General features: G+C 44.9%; 1 protein-coding gene across 2 annotated transcripts in view; it reads left to right on the top strand.

Annotated features, from left to right (window-relative positions):
* The first annotated feature begins 7,626 nt into the window (after nucleotides 1-7,626).
* GSK3B (glycogen synthase kinase 3 beta) overlaps nucleotides 7,627-15,838 on the top strand; it is a 66,270-nt gene continuing 58,058 nt past the window's right edge. Inside the window, exon 1 of one of the 2 annotated variants that reach the window (XM_083719384.1) lies at nucleotides 7,627-8,792. In XM_083719384.1, the coding sequence (XP_083575510.1) occupies nucleotides 8,705-8,792 (88 nt within the window). In that variant the 5' untranslated portion in view covers nucleotides 7,627-8,704. The remainder of the gene's footprint in view (nucleotides 8,793-15,838) is intronic. The other variant, XM_083719385.1, reaches the window with a different exon arrangement.

Genomic DNA, 15,838 nt, shown 5'->3' with positions numbered 1-15,838 from the left:
TTGGCATCCTCTCAACATTACTAGCGAGTCCTCCCTTCATGGAGCTAAAGGTAAAGGACCCCTGGACGGTTAAGTCCAGTCAAAGGCGACTACGGGGTTGTGGCGCTCATCTCGCTTTCAGGTCAAGGGAGCCAGCGTTTGTCCACAGACAGCTTTCCAGGTCATGTGGCCAGCACTTCTGGTGCAACGGAACACCATGACGGAAACCAGAGCACACGGAAATGCCAATTACCTTCCGTTCATGGAATGAGGCAGCTGAGCAACTGCGACTTTATAATCCTCACAGTTCCGTCAAGTTGAGCTGGGGATTATATAGGTGTTGCCCATTCGGAAAACTCCAGGGAAGATTATGCCTCCTTATTCCAGTCTCTTCTGATCAGTTTCGATCATCCCTCAGAAGGCATATGGAACGACCCCGGATTTAAACTACTTTGGCTGCTCCCTGGATATGAATCACAGTCTTTGCTTCCCTCAGTGTATCTAAGACTGAGGATTTCTTGTAGGGCTGAAAATGTCTGTACATCTAATTTATATGTATTTCATTCCAATCTAGTCTGCGTGCTTTCACCAATGTTCAGCCAAACGAGGTGGGTCTTTTCCCTTGTACTACTAAGACCTTTACAGTTTTCAATTGTCCTTTAGATGTAAAAGAGACACTTACAGATCCTATTATTGGGTTATTTTCCCCAGTATAAGCTTTGTGTGTCACTGTGGCCTTGGCCAATGGATTCAGGCCTGTTTTATACTGTTGGTTTCTCCACTGAGAACTGTAATATAAGCTCCTGTATCTATATGCCTACATTTTGACTGCTCTATTGTACAGTTAACATTATAAAGTTCTATAATACTTCAAAAGTTTGGTTTTCCACATCACTTTGTGATTTCCACCCCCACAAAAAAAGTCTTCATGAAATTCATCAGCATTTTAGTATGATTTTATCCCAATTTCATTTTTTGTGTGCACCTTTTCCAAAGTATATACATTTTTGCCAAGGAAACCTATACAGTATAATGCATTTTTGCATCTTATTTCCACTAATGTGCCTTTATATGCACACTTTACCTTACCGTGTGCATGTCTGTACACATTCCTTGGCATTGCAAAATTCAGAGAAGTACAAATGTCGAAGGATGGCTGTGTTCCAATTCATGCCCTGTTTCAGAAATTGGGCCTGCTGCTTGCATGTAATTGGATAAGGTGTTGTAATTGCAGGGACTGGTTCCATGGAATTTATCCATTATCACAATCAGTCTGGAAGCTTTGTCTGGCAATTACTTGTTATATCGTTCCATCTATTGACACTGTCCTCTTTTCAGATTTTAAAGGATCAAGCTCCTTGTCCAGGAGGAAAATTGTTCAGCCTAGAAATGTAGAACACAGATGAACTATCAGGTGTCAGCTGTCCCATATGCTTGTTGTTCTTGTTTAGTCGTTTAGTCGTGTCCGCCTCTTGGTGACCCCCTGGACCAGAGCACGCCAGGCACTCCTGTCTTCCACTGCCCCCCTCATGCTGGTAGCTTCGAGAACACTGTCCCACCATCTCGTCCTCTCTCGTCCTCTTCTCCTTGTGCCCTCCATCTTTCCCAACATCAGGGTCTTTTCCAGGGAGTCTTCTCTTCTCATGAGGTGGCCAAAATCTTCGAGCCTCGGCTTCAGGATCTGTCCTTCCAGTGAGCACTCAGGGCTGATTTCCTTCCGAATGGAGAGGTTTGATCTTCTTGCAGTCCATGGGACTCTCAAGAGTCTCCTCCAGCACCATAATTCAAAAGCATCAATTCTTCGGCAATCAGCCTTCTTGATGGTCCAGCTCTCACTTCCATACATCACTACTGGGAAAACCCATATGCTTAAGAATGGTCAATAAGAATGGATACTTTGCCGATTGTCTTCATAAGTTGACTCCATGTGCTCTATAATGTGTATTAATTCTGAAGCTTCAGAGAAAAGTTTATATCATGTTTCCTGATCGGGAAGGAGGAAATCTCTTGAAGCTATTCAGGGTTTCTTATCGTTCAGTATAAACCGATCCAACAGCACGATCCTAACCTTAACTACTTAGAAGTAAATCCTATTGAATTCAATGGTGCTTACTCTCAGAGAAGTGGAGTTAAAATTGCACCTAAAAAGTTCTTCCATTTGTGGGGAATTCAGGGTGGGTGGGTTTTCCAGCATTAAATTTCATTAGTAACAACAGCTTCAGCTTAAACCATTCCTGAAAGCCTCAAACAGGGAGTTTATCATAATTATTTATGGAAAGAAGCTTAAAGTCGGTTGTCATATATGCTCCCAAGTGCTCCTTTGTACTGGAAAGGAGATTGGATGAATGTCTTAGCATGATCAGAAATGTTAATTGACAAGATTTCGGATCTTTTAATGGTTTACACAGAAACCTGACCTTTTGCCAAAGCTACCTATTAGCTCTTGTAGGAAGAGTATTGAAGAATGAAAATCAGAAAAACTAGAAGTCCCTTTTATAAGAGGCTTATAAAATAAGTGATTAATCAAGGCCTTTAACCAAGGCTGACCCACCCATGAGACAAGGTGAGGCAACTGCCTCAGGTGGCAGGATCCCCAGAGCAGCAGATCCCAGTGTAGGTCTTTACTACTTGCCTGTTCCCAATGTAGACTGTCACTCACCCCTTCTTCCCTGGCAGGGAGGGGGAAGCCATTTTGTGGTCCATCTCAGGGGCCAAAATGTCTCAGGCCAGCCCTGCCTTTAAGCTTTGTGGCCTTGTTTCTGCAAACAGAATTAATAAACAGTGTGGATAAAAGGGGAGAAAAAGAAAATCCCTGGCAGTTTCCTTTCCAACTTGAGCAGTTGGTGAAGCACACTGGAAGAAGTCACAGGTAAATTTTATAGTTTCTCTAGTTTTAAAAGGCAGGCGTCTTCCATGTACTCATATGCCCTCTCTACATCAAGTGACAGTAGCACAGGCTTCCTCATCCTCAGCCCTCCAGATGTTTTGTGACTACAGTTCCCATCATCCCTGACCACTGGTCCTGCTAGCTAGGGATCATGGGAGTTGTAGGCCAAAAACATCTGGAGGGCCGAGGTTGAGGAAGCCTGGAATAGCATGACATGGTATTTTATTCACAATAATTGGTTGTATTCTAAGAGTGAGATCCAACATCATGTGAGTGGATCTTCAATGGCTCAAAGGGACTTTCTTTCCCTCCATCTGCCACTCTTTTTCTCCATATTCCAATTTTGCACCAAGGGGGTCTCTCCTATTTAAGGCTGCCATACGTCCAGAATTTCCCAGACATGGCCGGAATTTGCCCATAGAAAAGGTGTTTGGGTGGAATTTTTCCGGATTTTCACATTTTGAAATATGGCAACCCTGCTCCTGTTCTGCCAATGGAATCTGTTCCACTGGCAGATGGACATCAGAGTATTTCATCTATAGTTCTACTGACCGTGCCTGCTATTTTGTCTGTGTTAGATAAAATCATGTTTAAATGGTTTATATAAAAGCTAGTAATAATATTGAGCCAATGAGCTAAAAGGGATGTAAACATCTTGATTCAGGCGGATGATAAGGAGCAACCAGGATCCTGTGAATGGGCCCAAAATATTTATGGTTAAAAAAAAAAAAAAATGCAGGAAAGCCATCTCGACCCAAGATTTTATCACTCTTCAATACTTTTATAATGGACTCTCACTGGCAGTGTTGCCCTTTCTAACAACTCTCTGTGAGCTGTTAATGGTTTGGGTAAAGTAGATTGCGGAAATGCTGCAATATCTTCTTCCCTTGGCTTTTCCAGAAGCACAGTGACATACTTTGTAAACAGTAAACGTACTAGCTATTTCTAGAGTGTCAAATAGCTATCAATGGTAGAGGATTTAACTGTAGAGACAATTATTGTATTAGTCTTTTGGAGAGCCCTTAAGCAAAGAGCCTATCTGCCCTTGTTCCTTTTTCATGGTAATCTTGCTTTAGAAAAAGGACTTCGGAGATACTATTATTTTCTATAATACTTTTAAAATCATACTGTTCGCATGGCTATACTTCTCTTCTAAATTTTCAGTTTTACTAATCCTTTGCGATCTGTTGTTTTCTTTCTTGTTTTTTCATGCTCAGTGTTATACAGATATATTTGCCTCTGATTATTTAAATGCATCCCATTCTATTAAAAACAATCAGGGTAGAGCATAGCGAGCAAAGCATGGAGAGTGGGGATGGCTGCTCTTTTGGGTGGATGTCCACTTATAGTATCTCATCACTTCTTTTTTTGCCTGTGCCTCAGGGCATTTTGGGGGTGAATCTGCATGCATGATGAAGGTGAGTTGCCCCAGCCTCTCTGGGTGGCTTCCAACCTTTTTGCATCTGAATTTTGGGCTCATGAACAGTTCTGAATGGATTTAGTTCTTATAGAGTTTTGTTTTACAGTGGTACCTCGGAACTCGAACGGCTCCATTCTCGAACGTTTCGGCTCCCGAATGCCGAAAACCCGGAAGTAAATGCTTCCGTTTTCGAATGTTTTTTGGAACCTGAATATGTGACACGGCTTTCGTTGAGTGTGAGAAGCTCTTGCAACCAATGGGAAGCCGCGCCTCGGTTTTCAAATGTTTCGGGAGCTGAACGGGCTTCTGGAACGGATTTCGTTCGAGAACCAAGGTACCACTATATTGAATATCCTTTATAGTTTGATTTTACCTTCTAAAACTTGTGAGGCTCCCATTTAAAATGTTTCCCTCTATTTTCCCCAAACTTATTTCCCATTTGGACCATTCTGGGTCCTATATATTGGGTTCTAGATACATCTTCCTCAGCTTTCCCCATCAGTCCACAGAAACCAGTGGACTATATAAGTGGCTATAAGACTGGGAATTTAGTACGCTTTTAGTTTTAGGAGGGCTTTGGGTAATTCTAATTATTTGCCAATTGCAGTGAAACCCTCACAGGGGTTGGGTCTTGGCACAATCTCAACCATAGCCAATTTTCATGTCTGCCCTGAGTGTCAGTGTCAAGAGATATAAATATGGGAGAGGAAGCCTTCACAGCATGGTATAGCCCCACCCTAGCAGTAAAAGAATTGGGTGCTGCAAATGGGTGAGCAAAACATCAGAGGAGGAATTCAATGTAGCACTATGATCTCCCCATTCCTCGCCCCACATGTTCTGGGGCACATGGGGTAGGGCTGCCACACATCCAGAATTTCCCAGACATATCCGGGATTTGTTCACCAAAAATAGTGTCTGGGGGAATTTTCAGAATTTGGTTAAAATGTCCAGGAAAATCCAGGCATACGGTAGCCCATATGCCCATAGGGTTGATTTTTGGGCAAGTTTCCTAAAAAATAGCTCAACAACTTTTGTGTCCAGATTTTCACTTTTTGAAATACGACAACCCCAGCATGGGGGACGGGGGGAGACCTGCTGCCTTAGCAGAAATTCTTGTGCTAGAAGGACTCATTAGCTGAATCTGGCCCCAATATTTAACTGTATGAATGTGAGAATATTTTAGCAGTATTTCTTGCTCCCCAAGGAAGCCTAATATTTCTTTTAGCTGCATGCTTGTAATTCTACTTTTTTCAGTGAGATTGTTTAAACCCAGTGCCGTAGCTACGGGGAGGGGGTGTCTAGCCAGGTTTCTTACCCTGAGTGAAACCTCCAGAGGGGTGCCATTGCGGCTCCCAGTTTGGGATTATGCAAATGTGACCCAGGTGAAATTAAGGCTAGTTTCGCCTCTGTTTAAACCTCTGAAGTTTAGAGACTGTACAGCCCCCAGTTATCCATGGAGTGAATGGCTAGTTTGCAAGAGCTCCATCAGGGATATTATAAAAACAATGAGTGATCCCTTCCGCTTTTTCACGGTAAGGTGTGGAGGGTAGTTCCAAACTTGTAACCCAGGTGACTGGCATAAGCAAAGAATGTAAACACTACATCCTGGAGGAATAAGACTGCAATCTTAGCCACATTACTTGGGAGTAAGTTCAGTGGGATTTGCTTTAGAGCAAGCTTGCATTAGATCAGATTCCACATTACTGTATGTGGTATATGGGTAGTGGTGTGTTCTCTAAACCACTGAGCCTCTTGGACTTGCTGATCTGAAGGTCAGCGGTTCGAATCCGTGTGGAGTGAGCTCCTGTTGCTGTCCCTGCTCCTGCCAACCTAGCAGTTCCAAAGTATGCCAGTGCAAGTAGATAAATAGGTACTGCAGTGGTGGGAAGGTAAACGGCGTTTCCATGTACTCTGGTTTCCATCATGGTGTCCCATTGTGCCAGAAGCAGTTTAGTTATGCCGGCCGCATGACCCGGAAAGCTGTCTGTGGACCAACGCCGGCTCCCTCGACCTGAAAGCGAGATGAGCGCCACAACCCGTTGCCTTTGCCTGGACTTAACTGTCCAGGCACATCTAGGAGCCTGGTGCAAGGAGAGCCTTTTCCACATGTGAGGGCAGCAGACTAGCCCAGGGGGTACAGGGCAGGTCTCCTGCTGTGGCCGCTCTGGCCGCTCCCACTACCTCAGCATCTGTCAGAGGCAAGTGCCTCCCTCCGCCTCATGGCAGGGCCGGCCCGGATTAACATAAGACAGTGGTCCCTTGGGTTAAGAACTTAATTTGTTCCAGAGGTCCGTTCTTAACCTGAAGCACCACTTTAGCTCATGGGGCCTCCTGCTGCTGCTGCTGCGCCGCCGGAGCACGATTTCTGTTCTCACCCTGAAGCAAAGTTCTTAACCTGAGGTACTATTTCTGGGTAAGCGGAGTCTGTAACCTAACCTGAGGTATCACTGTATGTCCTTTTAAGTGTGCTTGTGTGGGAAAGGTGGTTCTGGGTTTGTTTTTTGTTCTTCTTATGTATTTTGTGTTTTTATTCTGCCGTCAGCCGCCCTGAGATCTTCGGATGAAAGGCGCTATACACATTTTATTATGAATGGCAATTCTCTTTTTGGGGCGGCATCTGCCCGGCCGCTCTGAGGAGGAGCCGAGGGCGAAGGCAGCTCCCAGCGGCCCCTCGGCTCCTGCCCAGCCCTGAGTCTGCGGACTGCCCGGGAGGCAGCTGCCATTTGCGGCCCACTTCCAGGGCGGCACCAACCCGCCTCGCCGAAGAAAGAAACTGCGGCCCCTCAGAAGGGAGCCAGGCCCGAGAGAAAGGCGAGGCCGCGCCCATCAGGGGACAGGCAGCTCCTCCAATAGGAGCGCGCGTCAGAGGCGAGAGCGGGGCGCACAGCGGGCCGGAAAGGAAGCTGGTTGGCGTTCCCAGGCCGCCTCAGCGCGGCCGCCCAATCACAAAAGAGCACTTCAGGCGCGAGGAGCCAATCTGAATCCAGCCAAAGCCAAGTCTCCGCCCAAGCCGGGCGAGGCTTTTTCCTTTCCCTTCTTCTGCGCTGAAGCGAGCTGCGCAGGGTGGAGCCGCGCTGGCCTTAGGCCCCACCCATTTTGCATCAGACGGTCTCCGGGCCCGTCCCACTGTCGTGGGAAACATCCTGTCGTCTCATTGGCTCTGCCGCAGCGACAATTTAGGGACAGCGGTTTCCTATTGGATCCCGAAAGGGAAGGGACGGGTACACCCTTGGGTTCTTTTCGTAGCTCGTATGTGATTGGCCGCCCTCGCGGAGCGGAGGAAGTTTCCTGTCGCCGTCGCTGATTGGTGGCGAGGTAGTGCCAGGAGGGAGGGCATTCCGCGGCAGCTCTCGAGGATTGGCGGCCCGAATCCTTTCGGGTCTCGCCAGCTTCGGCCGTTCGGGTTGGCATTCACGGAGCACACTTAGGCGGGTTGCGTAAGCGTGAGCAGGCTGCTTCCCCTCCCTCCTCCCTCCTCCCCCTTTTTTGGTGTAGTATGGAAGAAAGCGCAGCGGCGCCTTTCGGAACGGGACGCTCGTTTCGGCATTCTCGAAGGGCACTTAGGAAGGCTGCGTAAGCGCGGCTAGCCCTAGCAGCGCGGAGAGTACGGAAGCCGCCGCCGCCGCCGCCGCCGCCGGAGCAAATAGCGAAGGAGGAACCGCCACGGCCCCACAGCGCGCAGCGGACAAAGGAGCTCGGGCGAAAAGGCGGCGCCGAGCGCGACCCGAGGCCTCAGCCGGCCGGGCCGGGAGGAGCAGCAGCAGCGCCGCCGCCGCCGCCATGGCCCGCCCCGGCGCCCTGGCCCGCCCGCCGCACTGCAGCGCCCTCCGCCTCAGCCGCCCCTCCGGCCGCCGCTCGCCCGCCTGGCGGGCGCTATGAGGAGAGGCAGCGCCAGGCCCGGCCTGTCTCCGCGCTGAGAGGAGAAAGGCAGCCAGCAGCTCCGCACACGCCGCCGCCGCCGCCGCAGCTGCTCCTCCTCCTCCCGCCTCTCGTGTTCCTCCGCCAGGCGGAGGGGCCAGGAAGAGTCCGCCCTTTTCCCCGCGTCTCCCGGCGCCCCCACCCCGGGGGGGGGGGGAGAAGAAGGAGAAGAAGAAAAGGGGGCGCCTCTTTTTTCCCTCCGCCGCCGCCGCCGCCGCCTCATGTGACTGACTTTCCGCCGAGGAAGGACGGGAGGAGCGGCGCCCCCGAGCAAGGCCGGCTCCTCTTCTGGCCGTCGGGCGGGGGGCGGCGACTGGATCGGGCAGGGCTGGGCCGCCGGGAAGGAAGGCCGAGGATGGCGGCCCCCTCGCGATAAGGGGGGGGGGGCGGAGAGGGTCTTTTGAGGGAGAGCCGCCTTGCTCCTTCCCTTTCGGCCCCTGAGGAGGAAGACACGGAGCGGAGGGGAGCGCAGGGGAGCTGATCCGGCGAGGCGAGGCACCATGTCCGGGCGGCCGAGAACCACCTCCTTCGCGGAGAGCTGCAAGCCGGTGCAGCAGCCCTCGGCCTTTGGCAGCATGAAAGTTAGCCGTAAGTATTGATTCGCGCAAAGATGCGCGCTTCTCTCTCTCCCCTCAACGGCGCATCTCTCCGCGGATGCCCGGAATCCTCTCGCTCGGTCCCCTCGAGCGCTGCCTCTGGCCAAGTGTCAGACCCGGAGGAGGCGGCGGCTCTTCCTTTCTTTCCTCCGGGCTCCCTCCCCCCCTCCCTCCCTCCGCGCCCCCTCCGCCTTCCATTAGAAGACGAAAATGCCAGCCTGGGATTCTCCGCATTTCCTCCTGACCTAAAGCATTGCTTGATGCTTCTGCCAGATCCCGCGGTGTAGCCATACTTCGGATCTGCAGAGGGGCTTTTGTCAAGGATGGATTGACTTTGTTCACACAACCTTTAAGAAGTGAGTGGATGTGGATCGACTCTCTTCATATCAGTTCAGGTTTTCTTATATTTTTTGCCTTTTCTATGAGGGGGGGCTTCTAATGGCGAGGGCCTTGGTCCCATTTGATCTTATACACCTGAACAATGATTGATTTCTTTATGCCTATAGCTAATGGAACATCCTGGTGAACTATCAGTTCTCGAATCGTTTGAATCAAAATGTGTGTGGTATTGTAAAACTTACTACAAATAGAACTTCAAATTTGTTTTAATCCAGCTGCTTTCAAAGAACTCGTATTTATGGATATAGCTTGTATCTAGAAGGACTTTGTGGTTAGCTCCATTGCAGGACATGGATTTTATAATAAGGCTCTAATCTGGCTACCTTTTTGTGGACCTGAAAATGTCCCTCCCCAACCCCAAGGCTGCAGTCCTAAAAACACCGGCTTGGGATTTTATCTGACCATGCAATAATATGGCCTTGTATTAAGGATTATTGTTTGGCAGAAATTTTATGGAATATTTATCCATTAATTTCTGAAATGTTTGTCACAGCAATTAAATGTTTAAGAATGTTGGCGAGGAGGAGGAGGAGGCCTTCAGAACCAAGCCAAAAAAAGCTCACCAGACTGCCAGGTGCCTGACAGCCCTGCAGTTCTTGAAGGACCATGCAACAAGCACAACATGTTTATCAGGCTCCTGTTTTTTTTGTTTGATTGGTTATGAGTTACGAAGGCCTGGGCCACGGGTTCAAGTTGTAAACAGTCTTAATTTAATGCCTTGAGTGTCAGTAGTACTTGTAAAAATGTAGAATATAATTGGCACATGTTGGGTGCTTTAGATAATATACCTTTGGTGTTACAGAACTTATTTATTTCAGAAATACTAGACACATTGCCTGTGTTTTACTTATTCTCATGTAAAAAACATTGAGAGGTTGCAGCCCATTCATCAAAGCTTTATTGACCACATAACTTTTAACTGTGTGACAACACAGCATATTAAGACTTGGAAGTGTTCCATTTATAATTCTGTGGGTGATTCTTTGATCAGTTTTGAGGTATTCTTGGAAGAAATGTTAGTTGACCACAAATTTTAGAATTGCACATATTTTTTTTAACTATTATTAATCAGTTTGCAGAGATGTAATGTTGGTTTTTAGAGTTGCTATATTATTTATTTGGAATCCCAGAACAACATGACAGTAACAGTCAATCCTGTACTGTATGTGTCTAGTCAGAAGTAAACCCTATTTGACACATCTAAGAGAGATGGAGAACTTGTGACCCTGCATAATGTTACCGAACCACACTTCCCATCATCCCTGACAACAGCCATGCTGGCTGGGGCTGATTTGAATCGGAATGTACTTAACAGAATTTATATACTGCTTGGTTATAAATAAAACCTCTAAGTGATTTACAAAATCCAACCACATCTGGAAGGTCACAGGTTTCCAACTCCTAGATTGCATCGTAAGTTACATATTGATTTTCAAGATTGTTTTAAATTTCACAGTGCTGTATTAAAATTTTCTGGGTAAAACTATACATAAGGCAAACGTGAGGTTCCCTGTATATCTCATCACAGTAATGCAGGCTAGGGTTTGTACATAAGTCATTCCTAGGGAAAAATCTGGATCAGGGATGTCTAACCTTCCTTGCCATAATACTTGTCCTGGTTGTGTGTTCTGCAATTCTGTGATAGAGCAGTAGTGGGAAACCTTTGGCCTGTGGGTCCAATTATGCCCGCCAAGCCTTTCACATTTGGCCCATCAGGCTATTTCAACTAAGTCACGTCCACCTGCCCTAACCTGATGTCATGTATGATGTCAGGTCTGGGGCAGGTAAGGGCGGGGCTTGGCAGAAGGGGTGCTTGCAGCCATTACTGATTAGCTCATTGGCAGTGCTTGCCAAGGCTCTTTCAAAGTGCAGGGCAAGCTAGCAGTCTCCGTGTGGCTTCTGAAGAATTCTAAAGTGCTATTTTCTGTGGTGCTTTGAATTGGGTTTTGGAAGATCCAACACTCAGCCAATTGTCATATTTTCAGAAGCCCTGCTCAAAGTGCTGTGCAAAATAGCAGGCAAGAAAGGTCACCTCGTGTTATTACGATATCAGGCAATTGACAGGTGAGCTACCTGTCAAACCTGGCCTGTGCAGAGGGGGCGGGGCGGGGATAAAAACAATCTGGTTCACCAGTCTGGAGTGGTTCCCCGTCCATGTGGCAGAGAGATGCCATCCATTGATGCCCCCCCCATTGATGATACTTAGTAAGCATATCAACAAACTAATAGTTCTGTTAGTAAGAAAGATTTTTTTAACTGTTTGAACAGCCCAGGTTGTGATGGATGCCTCTTTAAATTGCCACATGCAATTTTTTAAACACTTGCTTTAATATATAATTTTTAAAATTTGCTATGTAATTAATTTGTGACATTCTTCAAGTATATATATATATTTAAAAAGATTAACCTAAGTGATAACCTGGACTGTAAGGTTTAATCAAGTTATTCAGTTATTAGTGGGCACCACAAATCTTAGTGGTATTTTAATTTAAAGCAGAATGGGATTTGTATATTGTTGAGCATCCTAGTGAGTCTGGACTTGACTCTCTTTGAGTTTAAGGTTATTTCTTTATTCTTTTAGTGCCTTTTATCTAGAAGAACTTGGAAGCACCTAGAGACTTGGAAGCACAGTCAAATTGAGGCTACATTGGAGGGTCTAAATCTGCTAAAACCTATTGGCTAACAGATTTTGTGGATTTGGCTGTTACTAAATGATTTCACCCCATGCAGAAATCAGTGGTTTTTGAAGTAGAAAAGAGTAACACTTTATATCACTTTTGACACCAGATAATATGAGGGCCTTGGGATATATCTAGCTCTGTCTTCAGGTGAAATTGGACTACTCCACCTTTTGATACAGTATTTGCCTTTAGTTCTAAAGAGAGGAGCATCCCACTTGCTCAGTCACCTACTAGGCTGATCAAAGCATAGCATAGTTTGACCTGTGCCTTTCTATTTCAGTTCTTGTTTAAGAATGAGGAAAATAACTTTCATTTGTGCCATAATCCTATATTTTAGTTACAATTCTGTTCTTTGACTGCTGTTGCTTACATATCCAAAATGACAACACAGAAGAGGGAGGTATGAACAGATTTGGGGAAACGAAGGTTTGCAGAAGCATAAACAAATCTTTAGGAAAAACCCTCATCCCTTCTCCACCTCCCAAAACAATCTAATGAAGACCGAAGATGCTCAGTGTCTATGGAATGCTGACTGACTTGAGTGAGGGAAATTTGAAAACTGGATTTGAGAGCTGCTCAGAGAGATGAAATAAAGAAATCCAATACATTAGCTGAGTTGGAGTACTTGTGTATCCCCCTCCAAAAAACAGCCCAATGAGTCTTGTGCTTGCTCAGTACCCGTGGAATGCCGATTGACCATAGAGAAGGAAAAAATGGGTGGGAAGGGAAATGGAATGACTGGAGAAGGAGGGTCAAGGAAGAAACACAAAGATGTATGCTGTAGCAATGGGTTTTCCTGCACCAGCAGGGATTTGGACCAGATGACCTTTGAGGTCTTTTCTAGCTTGATGGTTCTAAATAAATAAAGGTTATAGAAAAAAGTCTCATTGTTTGGGTAGGTCATTTCCTGATTCACAATAAGAAGCTATTTTTAAATGTCTGTGGGAGAACTGCACATAGAAATCAATGTAGAAATCCAAGCTTTTATTTTAGTTGGGATCTGACATCTGTGTGTCTAGTCCCCTCCAACCCCTCCCATGAAGTGGGGAAAAGCCCTCAAACCATTGAAGTCTAAGCATACTTGGTGCAGAATGTGAACTGACTGTGGGACATGATGGAGTGGCAGAATGGAATGGCTAAACAGAAGCACTCAACACTGCAGCATTTTCGTTGCAGGATTTTGCTGGTGTCAATGCATGGGCAATCCCTCCCTAGCCATCCTATGACAGATCTGCCTTGGTCCTTATTTTTTATATATCTGGCTCCTACATATTTTTCTTTACCACTTCGTCAGTTAATTGTTCTCAGTTTTCCTTGATGAGATTTATATAGAAGGTAATGGCTTTCCGTGTACCATGGATCTTCTCTGTAAAATTCTTATTACCTCTTATGCTTTATACAGTCAGCCAGCAAGATATGGTATCTGAAGAAGCGTGCATGCACACAAAAGCTCATACCAATAACGAACTTAGTTGGCCTCTTAAGGTGCTACCCAAAGGATTTTTTTCATTTTGTTTCGACTACGGCAGCAATACAATACATAAAATGTGGATTACCATTCAAGATTTCTTTGTAGTCACTGTATGACTGAATCAGAATAGGTTTCCTTTTTGAGTCTTCAACCAGATCACTTAAGTTTTAGTTGGAGGCATGTTTTCTAAGGTGAGTGGCAGTTGTGTGTGTTGATTTGAACCTCAAATAAATGTCAGACCAAACAATGCAATTATGTATTTAAGATTGTTCTGATAAATCGCATGGCCGTAATACCCAGGATCATTAAGAATAATAGTAATACCAAGTCCCAAAATACATACAAAACTACTGATAATTCCTACCAAATGACAGATCTGAAAGTTCACATAATTCACATATCCAGAATCAAATATCTAAATTCTGTGGCTAAGATTCTTTGTCTGGCATAAAGTTTTAAGCGAATCCTGAGCAGTCTATACAAGTCCCCACATTATAAAGTAAAAGCCAATCTACATGAAAAAAATCTGAACAAATATAAATTGCTTGCAGTTTTAAAATCTTACAAACAAGGAGTCAAACAAAGGAAGCAATCTCAAAAGAACTCAGGTCAGTCCAAATCTGATTTGGTGCCACTAATTTTTTTAAGATATATATTTGGTAACAGAAAGGCTTAAATGTTTTAAAATTAGGTTTGCAGAAACAAATCAGCATATATTCTGTAAATAAATTAAAAGTGCCCTTTTGGCTGTTAATAAACCAAGGGAATAGATCCATTTCTCCTATGTGCAATATGCATTTAATTAGCTGTTTCTGCAATTTCTACTATTGATTTGGTATAAAATGGATTGTCTTAAAAATACTGTATATACTGATAGTGTATTACTTTATATTGTGGATAATGTTCTTTTCTGTAACAAAAGCTTTTCATAAATGTAGGAGTGTTGCTTACCACAAAGTCAACGCAGAGCAATCCTGTGCATGTTTTCTTGAAAGCAAGATCCACTGGCTATGATTGTATAGTCTCACATCTCTGCTTATGAATGCATATGAAGGAGCCTTACGGTTGTGCTTGCACTCCCCCTTGTTAGAAAGCATCTTATTCTGATCTTATGGGTCACTTTTTAAAAAACCCAAAAAGTCACTCAAAGCAACTTAAAGCATACATTAAAAGCAATGTACAACTGAAATGGAGTAAAAGCTAGGGAGTAAGACATGTAATCCACAGATAATTAAAAGTCAAAAGCCCAATGGAAAAGAGTTTTTTGTCTGATGCCTAAAAATGGGTAATGATGGCACCAGGTGTGCTTCCCTGGGGAGAGTGTTCTGTAAATGGGAAGCAACTGTTAAGAAGCCCAGTTCTCAAGCTGCTGCCCTCTTCACTTCCCTCGGACAAGACACATAGAGAAGGGCCTTAGATTATGAGCATAGAATCTGTGTTAGTTGATGTGAGGAGAGGTGCCCCCTGAGGTATTGGGGTCCTGTGCTGCATAAGGGTTAACAGGTCAAAACTAGCATCTTGAATTGATCCTGGAAACTAATTAGAAGCCTGTGCAGTTGTGCTAGAACTGGTGTTACATATTCAGACTGTCTGGTCAGCAATTTGGTTGCCAGATTCTGCACCCATTGCAGTTTCTGAACGGTCTTCAAAGGCAACCCCTACTTTGGCAAAATAGGAAACCATGGTTAACTGAAAACTTCCTAATTTGTTTGTTGTCTTGCACAAAGTGGTTGCATGTGTGTCCAGAAATCTCATTCGTATTTCAGCAATATAGGATATAAATAATCCAATTCTGGCCATTGTGTTCAGTGGAGGTTACAGCTAGGAAAATGTAATAAGCATTGTGGCCTTCCTAAGTGTAAATGCTGCCACTACACTCATTGTTACAAAAAGAGGAATGAAAACCACGTGAAATGTTACTATTCAACACGTTCATGTAATTGGTAGGGTTGAGTAGTTTTCAGTGCATAAAGTCATAATGTCTCTTCAGTAATGTAATTTGAATGATCCAATTGAATCTCTGAGTCTTCATACACTCCACATTAAATTATTTTCTTACTCATACCTGTTCTATATATTATAATACTATCATTCATTTTTAGGTTGATATATTCTGCCCTGAGACCTCCGGGTATAGGGCAGTATATAAAGTCAATAAATAATAATAATTCAAAATTTCTTTGCACTCTTTTTCACACTGAATGTGACTGAATGAAAATAGGATTTCCTCCTGTGTCTTACTTGGGATAGACATTACTGTTGCCACTTTAAAACAGGTCACTTTAGATTATTCTCACATTAGGAGACATTGCAAGGAGTGGCACACATCTCTGCTGGTCTTCAGTAGCCTGGTTGCCTCCTCTTGATTGTCTCATGACTCTTAAATCCTTCAAGTCATTAAGATAAATAGCCATGTAGGGTCTGTTCATGGTCTTGAAGACCAATGAGGCAGTCCCTGAAAGTGTGCTTATCATCTTGAGGTCTTAA

Source organism: Podarcis gaigeae (assembly GCF_964106915.1).
Source record: "Podarcis gaigeae genome assembly, chromosome: 17".
Classification (NCBI taxonomy): domain Eukaryota; kingdom Metazoa; phylum Chordata; class Lepidosauria; order Squamata; family Lacertidae; genus Podarcis; species Podarcis gaigeae.
This window is presented reverse-complemented; position numbering and strand designations above follow the sequence as displayed.